The sequence below is a fragment of the Mizuhopecten yessoensis genome, unplaced genomic scaffold, assembly GCF_002113885.1.
Source record: "Mizuhopecten yessoensis strain PY_sf001 unplaced genomic scaffold, ASM211388v2 scaffold11185, whole genome shotgun sequence".
NCBI lineage: Eukaryota > Metazoa > Mollusca > Bivalvia > Pectinida > Pectinidae > Mizuhopecten > Mizuhopecten yessoensis.
Window position 1 is genome coordinate 1,201,496 of NW_018408922.1, and position 9,567 is coordinate 1,211,062.

Sequence of the window (9,567 nt, forward strand, 5' to 3'; positions counted from 1 at the left end):
TTGAAAACGACGACAAAAGGGCGTAACGTATTAGGTTTATCGGTTTACACACCTTGTGCAGGAAACAAAATTATTTAAATAAAATTATTTTGATGATCAATTGATAAGTCGGGTAACACTGTGATCTCTTTGTCCATACCACAAAATTCCTTAAGATTTATGACAACGCTTTCTACGCATATACCCGCGGCGTGTTTACCTCTAAGTTATCCCATTTTTTATTAATATCTTATCTCAGAACAAATGGCATGTGTTCTCAAGATAAAAATTCTTTAAAGTTAAAAGGTGAGCAATTTCTTTGCCACTTATATTGTAGATATTGGTTGTAGTGATTGTAAAATACTTATCAATCGTTTCCTCTGCCCTTTGCTCTTACAACTTGATGTAAGCCGGGATTCCAACGGATTTATCGTCGATAGGGATAGGAGCTGTGCCCCTCTTACCTGGCATACAGCTCTGTTGACTCGCTACTTACCGTTACATTGTCGGTGGATGGGACAAATATTGATCAAAATTTAACCTTAAGTAAAGATTGTAATTTTCACGTCCGATTTTATAGATCTGAATGCTTTTATCGGAACATGTACCGGATAGAGGTTAGGTTGGTTACATTTACAGGGTACTACTGATTTAGGAACTGCTGTCATCAAAGAGAGTGTATGCGGTAGCCATAAGGTGGGTAATCTTTATGAAAATGATTTCAGAAAATATGGTTCGTTTATTGCATTCTTCTGTTTTATTATGTTAACAGTAATGTGAGTGGTATTTTTTTTAACTTTTTACAGATACTGTGTTTAAATTTTATATGAATTTGACAATAGTGTCAGTTAATATAATATCTCCTTTCAAAATCAGAGTCAATCATTAAGACATATGAACTTATGAAATGTGTATTTACATTCACTGTATTAATTGAAAGATATAAAAACCGGGTGTTTTTTTTGTGATTTTTTTTTTACTTTTTTTACATATACTCTGTTCAAAAAGTTATATACATTTGACATTATCCTTTAAATGTCAGAGTCAATCTTCAAGACATATAAACTTATGAAATGTGTATATATACATTAACTCTATTCAATGTTTGGTCATCCTTGATAGCGTATCTTTTTTATTCATTATAAGGGGCAAATGTTATAAATTAGGTGCTCTGTGACAATATAATTGTACGAAAACAATTCGTGTACAACTCTTAAGAAAAATTGTTCTCATATGCAATGGTAACAAAATGAATTCATACCTATACCAAGCATGTTTGTATAGAATGGTACAATCATAATCGTAATATTTACTATATTTCTAAGTTATAACATATAAACATCATTGTATGTACTTTCAGCAAAGCTCGTTATCCTGACGTCGATAGCACGTAGGTTTAAAGTCCTTAAAGAAATCATTTAACACACATTTAATACTGAAATGCAGAGTGTATTTTTGAAACTTGGAAGCTGAAATTGAAATTAATTATTCGACTTTCAGTTTGTTCAAAAATGAGAGGTCTCATTTAAGGTAATATGTGAAATTCCTTAAGGCCGTAAAAACCTAAACAAAAACACGTTTACGGCATGAAATACTCATAAATAAGTGCCAATGCCTATTCATGGTAAAAGCTTATAGGACTATAAGTGAGTAAGTATAACAAATGTATTTTATTAAAGGTATATAATGTCCTTAAGCACGACCACAGAAGGCATAAAAATGCGGTGTTATAGTTTATTGAAAAAATAAACCTTCAACATTGGGGAAAGTGTTAATTAGGTTCACAGACAAAGGTGAACTACTCTATATTTATGAATTTTGTTCACGTTTTATTGATCCGACCATGATTTATAGCAGGTATGCATAAATAGGTAATAATTTTCACTGTTGTAGTCCTATATTGACGATTTATCATCAGTTCTTGATATAAATTTACCATGTTTCACAATGTAGATAGGACAGATGGTACTGTTTGTTCATAACGCAAACTAATAGTGTTTCCCTGTTATACCGTTAGCCTTATTAAATATAAATAACAGAGTGTTCGTTATCATCCTACGTCAATACTGATCAGGGAGTGATCTGTGTACCAGTATCGGCCAATCAATGGCTTGGAGACAAACCGAAATTCCTTTATGATAACCCGACTCATGAACTTGATAATCTATTTCAGATGACGGGTTATTGTCGCTGAGCTGTTATGAGTATCTAGTTGATATATCCAAGATCTCTGGGTAAATATTCCTCCCAAATCTGGGTAACAGGGGTGTGGCTGTGGATTGTTAGTGAGGTCAACGGAACATAGGAACATTGTCTGGTTGATAGAAATTACGAACTTACATCAATATCAGGCATGCAAATGTGGATTTACCAAATCACTGACTTTTTAAAACTGGACTTGCATTGAGGAATCAACGATGGAATTTTCTTATCGTGTGATTTATGTTTTAGTGAGCTTATTTAACAGTTATAAGTAGTACAAAACTGTTAATTTGGAAAGAGTTTGAATCTTTATACAAAATGGCGAAATTTTGTATACACAAAATATTTGAACCAGTGATGGAAAATACTACCGAAGGAAAACATGTCCGACCCTGAGGTTTAATGAATAACAGTGTTTCTTAATGACATTTATAATGAACACAAAACCTTTAGGATTAGCTACGCTGATCTGCAGATTTTAAACGACAATTAATTTGAAAAATGAGTTTGATTCAAGAAATAGGGCATCTTTATCATGACTTCAATATTTCAAACGCTTACACTACTCTTGATGCACGTGAACAGTTACGAACGCGTCAGATCAATGCACGTGAGGATAAGCAGCTCGGAAAGTTTACAGAGGTCATAGACAAAGCCAAGGATATATGCAAACGGAGACGAGAATGGGAGGAAGATACTTTGCGGAGGCAGTTAAAAGTTTTACAGATGAAAACCCCTTCGCTAGATCGCGGTTTAAGACAAGAGACTGAGCGACTCAGACGTTACGAAACGTCGATGATGTCACGAAACAGCTCATCCGGGTTACGAATGCAATCACGGGTGACAAATTTCTCGGAGAAGGCAACGTTGTATAACCAACAGTGGCCATCCCATACTATGACACCATTGCCACCATCTTCTAGGTGTGGTCGCGGAGGAGAATCTCGTAGGACGTTCACGAGTAGTAGGGAGTCTAACAACTCCGGAAGTACCTCACGCCCTGATTATAATACAGAAAACCAGGTCAACTTCATGAAAAGAGCAGAAAATGTAACAAAGGAACTCCACAAACTCTATAGGCGACAAAAAGAGCGGAGGTCTTCAAATCAACATTTGTTAAACCTCATCAGAATTAATAACAAGGAACTTCTCATGAAAGCTAGAATATTCTTCAAAGACGAAGAGGCTACTGCTGTTTTGGAATCAATTCTTTCTGGTGATAGTTCTAAACATGTTGAACAAAACGGTGTTAAATTCCATAGGGATGCCACGTCATCATCTTATAGTGAAAATGAAAATAACGATATGATAACATCAGTGAACACATACCATGACCCTACAACAGCCATACGAAGGGATTCAACAAGGGACCCTAGCGTGATGCCATTGCGAGAGGATGTCTCTGACACTGAATCGGGACCCGTATCCTCCACTGTTGCTAACGCTTCTGATCCTGATTCCATGGTCATACGGGGTCGGACTAAATGGACAGAAATATTCAAAACACCAGAACTCTGGAAAATGTATACAGCCGATAGCAATGCAAGAAAAAACAAGAAAGATCCCGTTTCGTCACTTGTCACTATCACAGCTAGATACAGAAGGACTATGGTCAGATGAATGTTTGATTGATAGATTGCTTGCCTAAAATTTGAGAAATTCATGTCTGATTTCATGACAATCGCCCGGATGTTAACGAGGATCACATGAACGTTTGAATTTAACATGTACATGGTTCGGCAAATGTTTGAATTATTGGTGGTCAGGTGAATGTTTTAATTTCTGGTTGTCATGCCAACGTTTGGGATACATTAGCAGTCAGGAGAAATTTTGAGTAAGTGCAGGTTATATACATGTTTGAGTTATTGATTGTTAACTGAAAGACATCAAAATAATGTATTATTGATGGTCAGGTGAGTGTTCAAGTTACTAATGGTTGGCTTAAGTGTTGATGATCACGTGAAGACTTTATTAAAAGAAGACATCTAAATAATTGAGTTATTGATAAACAAGCGAATGTGTATACGGAAATTTGCTTGCGTACTTAACCTAATAATAGTGAGATGAATTTGTATATTCTGAACACATTTAGTATTGTATTGATGGTCATCGAAAGGTTTTGGGTGTCTTGCTTGCCAATGGAATGACTGACTATAGCTAACAATGACAGGGAAAACGTTGATGTATCTATAAACAGGAGAATTATTTTAATCTACGTGATAGAAGCTAGGTATATGCGTGAGCAACTGGTCTAAGGGTAACTTTGGCTACGTAAAAAGTGACATACATTTAAAAACTAACGCTGTTTTTGACAAAGGTGGGACATAGGAAATTAGTAATGGTTGCTTTTCATATGTTTTTTCCCCAAAAAAATACTCACTCTTAAATATAACATTGCGGATGTAACCGCTTCAAAACGGACATATTCTCCTTAGTCACGAATCAACTTACAGGTAAATGATGTGCATATAGCTTGCCAATGGATACGTGATCGACTTCAGATTGGATGTTTCACTTTCTGTTTGTTTTGTGGATGTTTCAGTATGTAGAGAAATTATAGGTTAGTAAGTTTGTTCATTATGCTTAACTTACACTTCCCATTTCATAACATAGAACATGACCCGTTTTACTTAAGGAGATATGATTGATATACACGTATTATCACTTTTTGTCATAAGAACAGTAGACAGTGAACGAATAGTGAATAGGACACTAGTTTCGTTTGCATTGAGAAAGAGCAGTCACATGGTCAGAGATGCAATATTAGTACAAAATCTAGTAAAAAAGTCAGCTTAAACCAAACTTTTGTCAGTCATGTCACCGCGTAAACGTTTTGAAACCCGGTATTAATAGATATTGATAAATTCTATTTTTTTCTGTTTAATCTTATTGATGTTTATTCTGGTGAAATACAACATTTTTTTCAATCAGTATTATAACTCATGTCCCAAATATCTATTAAAGTATTTTCAAATCAACTAAGTTTAAAAATTAACATATCTCATGGGAAATAAAAGAAACTACATTTGAATTTTTTTCCTTGTCATTTTATGGAGTTTTAAAGCATTACTATAGATGTATGTACATTTTGTTGAAGCTAAAGTAGCATTCGACATTAAGTTTATGCACTACAAATACTCCAATTCTATCCATGAGAAATTGGTTCATTTGTACAGTATGTAACTTTTGAGAAAGGTTTTCAGTATAATTTCCGACGGATGAAAAGCAAGATTCTGACATATAAAAACAAAACCGCAAAAAGTTGAATGCAGCTGAAATACAGTTACGTTCTTTAGGGAAACGAGGATTGAATCTAAAAACAGCTTGTGTTTTGGAAGAGGAAATATTTTTTACAAGAAAGCTAAATATTTCGAAAAAACGTCCTTTGCAATCGATCGATAACATTCATGCATTTTGATACATGTAATATAACATGTTATACTTATTCAAACCACTTAAATATAAATACGCCTAGCAATAAAAGATCATTCGAACCCTGAGAAGTCGAAAAACTCGGATACCTCGAAGTAAGATAATTGGTTTCAATAGCGTAAATCCAACATGAAAACATCGTCTTCTTCATAGTGTTCGAATTTAGTTTGTCACTTATTAATTCTTTGATACAAATAAAGCGCAAAAGTATGACATATCGCCATCCGTGTTATGAACATCTTTCACGAGTAGACTAGAATGAAATCGGTAAAAAGAATTTACGATAAAGCTTCAGACTGTAAAGTGTGCGGACTGTCAAAACCATGTTGTTCATAATAAAAAAAAAAAAAAAACTTCATCAATGTTGATCAACAGTATTCTGTACTTTTTGCGATTCCGTTTAATGATTTGTACACCCAAACAGACGACAGTGTAAACCGGAAAATTTGTCACAAAGCATGGTCATGTAGAAAAGAGTTCCACAGTAAAAATCACAACCTAGGAAGGCTTCACGGGTTCATGTTTGTACAGGAGCCAGTATGGTTTGAAAGTCGATCGAGATATTTAAGAACAATACGATATTTGCTGTTAATTACATCGAGTTGAGGAGGTGCCAGGTGCCACATTTGGCTTTAATGAATCGATGTACGATATAATCTGTTCGTGTGTGTTTTCCTTTACAGAATCAACTATGCGTACGCTCCATTACAGTGATTTGTTTTAGACTTGCGCGCGTTCATTTCCGCCTTGTATAAGAACGAGGTCGGAGACAGCGGGGTAGTTCGATTTCTAAATGTAACACTTCAGAAGTAAAACTTGACGAACTTGCAAATGCAAATGCAGACCTAAAAAGACTTTGTCAAGATCTAGACTAGCCAAAAACAACTTTTAGTCCCTAGGCCCGTCCATATTTAATAACGAATTCTCAATATGGTCCAACCGTTTAGATCGCGTTTAACGAAAGTAACTTTACGTTTTTCGGAAATAACATACTCTATTTTTGTAAGCGTTTTTATTATAAAATTACACACCTGTATTTGTTATATTGATTATGTATACCATTCACCGATTGATTATACTCATTGACTATAAAATCAACGACTGCTAGTGCTTTGTCCAAACGGCAAATTTCATACCAAATTTATGAACCCGCATAACTCGAATACTCGGATAACTCGAAGTTTTCACCCACGACCCTGTCAACCTCGAGATAACGAGGTTCGACTGTCTATTTCATAATACATGATAAATTTCACTTTCACACATACTTTCATTCTTATCCATATTGCTCTTTTTGTAAGTGGCACTTTATTTGTTGTAATGTTAACGTTATATTAGAAAGAAAGGAAATCAGATAAAGAGAAACAATAAAAACAAAGAAATGGTAAGAAATAAAGAGAGGTAAAAGGAGAAGTACATGTATTATTAAACAAAACAATGTAAAAGATAGAAATCCGATAATACAATGTAACGTGATTTAATTATGTACCTCTTTTCTAAATAATGAAAAATAAGTCAAACTTGGTTCGCTAAAGACTTTACAACTAAAACATTTTATAAACTCATTCAAGAATATTGTGTTATATTTTACATTATTATTCTTTATAAATCTACAGGGATGAATTTAATTCTTAAAATAGTATCACGGGCGTTATTGTTTTTACCTGACGAGCAGTGTTTCCAACTATGAGATATACATTTAACGTGTCGGTTTTGCCTGATGACAGATTTGCTTTCACTGAAATGTCGTGATTTACGCTCAAGATATACATTATCTTCGTGTGTGATACATGATATAAATTCCGGACTTTCGATGTATACTGTTTTCCTTTTGTAATACCATACGTGTCAGAACTTGTAACTGTATTGCGGGACATACAATGCAAGCAAAATCACCAGACAAATCAGAAATTAAAAAAAACATACTCTTACAAAATGTAAGCAAAACATTTAATTTCCCTCATATATTGTACTACCTTAACGAATCAAATATAGTAATGTTTCCTATGTTGAACCTTAAATCAAGCACTATTTTGGATATAAATATTCTATCAGTGTGCCATATATCATCATTTGATGTATATGTAAACTTTATTTATTTTACAACAATTATGAAACAAGGTATCATAACTTAAATAAATCACTCTTGTTGGCCAAGATGTTGGCGCGCTGGAGTCTTAATGTGGGAGGAAACTGGAGTACCCGGAGAAAACCCACGTGGTCGGGCAGGTGACCCCACACCTTTTCACGTCCACTCGGGAAATCAAACCCCGGCCGCCTTTGTGAAAGGCAAGTGAGCTATCCACTGCACCATGCTATCCCCTATATCATTTGATACCTTCGTTGCCATTGTTTCAATAATATGTTATTTTTAATACTATTATTACATTTGTACATTGTAGGTGTCAATTGGCACGCTCGCAATGCTCGAGTTCTTACGTTTGATATCATATCCAAGACATCCGAGAGACATAAAGAATCTGTTACAAACAAAGAGGTATCTGTTTACATGTGGTGTTTCTTGACACCTGGGCCCCTATTCATGAAACCGTTCTCATGCTCAAGCATGGATTTTGTGCTCATGTCTTATTTCTTGGTCCAGTTATAAATTATGTAAAAAATCTTATTTTGTTACAGTTTTGAAACGAAATTGAAGAAACTTGAAGCCGAATACTGTTTTCCATATTTAAATTTGACTTTTTGATCGTTGACATGATTTAGGTGCGTTACAAGAAAGCTGGCTTGAGCACAGAATCCATGCTTGAGCATGAGAACGGTTTCATGAATACGGGCCCAGATTTAAAGGCATTCAGAGTGAGTCGGAGAGGAAAAATGTTTGGAGGAATAGAGTGCCGGAGGGAGACTGAATGTGGGAGGAAGCTGAACTTATAATAGTCAGTTTTTGTGTGGAAGAGTTTATATTGGCACTGGTTGTCTGATCTAGTGAGTGTGACTTGGTGTTTTAAGTAGTTGTATTAACGTCTATGAGGTTATTTTTGATTTTGTATAACATGGTCACCCTAGCTTCATTTCGCCTGCTCTCTGTAGTGTCCGTACATATACATGTATTTGCTCTTACATTGAGGTGACAAAGCCGGTATTGTGATAATGATTGTTGGTACAGTATATCATGCCTCCCTTCTCTGTCTCTGTACCCTTTCGATGTTTTCTTTAAGATGTTTGGTGTGTGGGGACCATATTCAGTGGAGCAGTATTCTAGATTGGATCATACCATAGCTTTATATGCGTTGCCTTGGTTTCCTGACTATTAACTCTAAGCTTTCTTCCTAAGAATCCAAGCATTTTGTCGGCTTTGGAAGCGATATCGTCAATGTGTTTGTCCCAGCTCATATTATGAGAAAGGGCTACTTCAAGGTATTTAGAAAATTGGACATTTTTCAAGCGTATGGCCATTAAGGAAGTAAGATGTCTGGATAAGGGTTCTTAATCTAGATACCGAGAGAGGGGTGCATTTACTAGGGTGAACTTTTATACCCCGTGATTTTCCCCAAATGGTCAGAGAGTAGATATCGTTTGGAAGTGTGCGAGTATCATCGATAGAAAAAAAATCCGCCTATAAAGACTACAGTCATCAACAAAGAGGAGTGTTGTAGAGCTAGATCATTTATAAAGACAAGAAACAGGAGCGGTCCAAGGACTGAGCCTTGAGGACGCCACTGATTACCGGTAATGGACTTGAGCATTCACTATCAAGGATCAACTGTTGAGTATACGGGAGTTCAGGAAGGATTCAATCCACTTGTGTGTGTTACCTTGTACCCCATAGCTGTCTATAGTTTTCTGAGCAGACGCTTATGGGGGACCTCTACCGATACATCCATAGCAACGTTTAAAATCAATATCTGTAGCATTTCGCAAGGTTTGAAAAAACAACATCATGTCTATACTCCATATCTTTTATGTCGAGTATGTTATTCCAAACATGCATTACAG

General features: G+C 35.4%; 1 protein-coding gene across 1 annotated transcript; it reads left to right on the forward strand.

Annotated features, from left to right (window-relative positions):
• The first annotated feature begins 595 nt into the window (after positions 1 to 595).
• Positions 596 to 5,192, forward strand: LOC110440614. The gene is made up of 2 exons (XM_021483768.1): positions 596 to 675; positions 2,153 to 5,192. The coding sequence occupies exon 2, from the start codon at positions 2,683 to 2,685 to the stop codon at positions 3,799 to 3,801; it is 1,119 nt and encodes a 372-aa protein (XP_021339443.1). The 5' UTR covers positions 596 to 675; positions 2,153 to 2,682; the 3' UTR covers positions 3,802 to 5,192.
• The last annotated feature ends 4,375 nt before the right edge of the window (positions 5,193 to 9,567 follow it).

Excerpts from the sequence above, each read along its gene's own strand:
- LOC110440614 (XM_021483768.1), top strand. The coding sequence starts at position 2,683 with ATGAGTTTGATTCAAGAAATAGGGCATCTTTATCATGACTTCAATATT.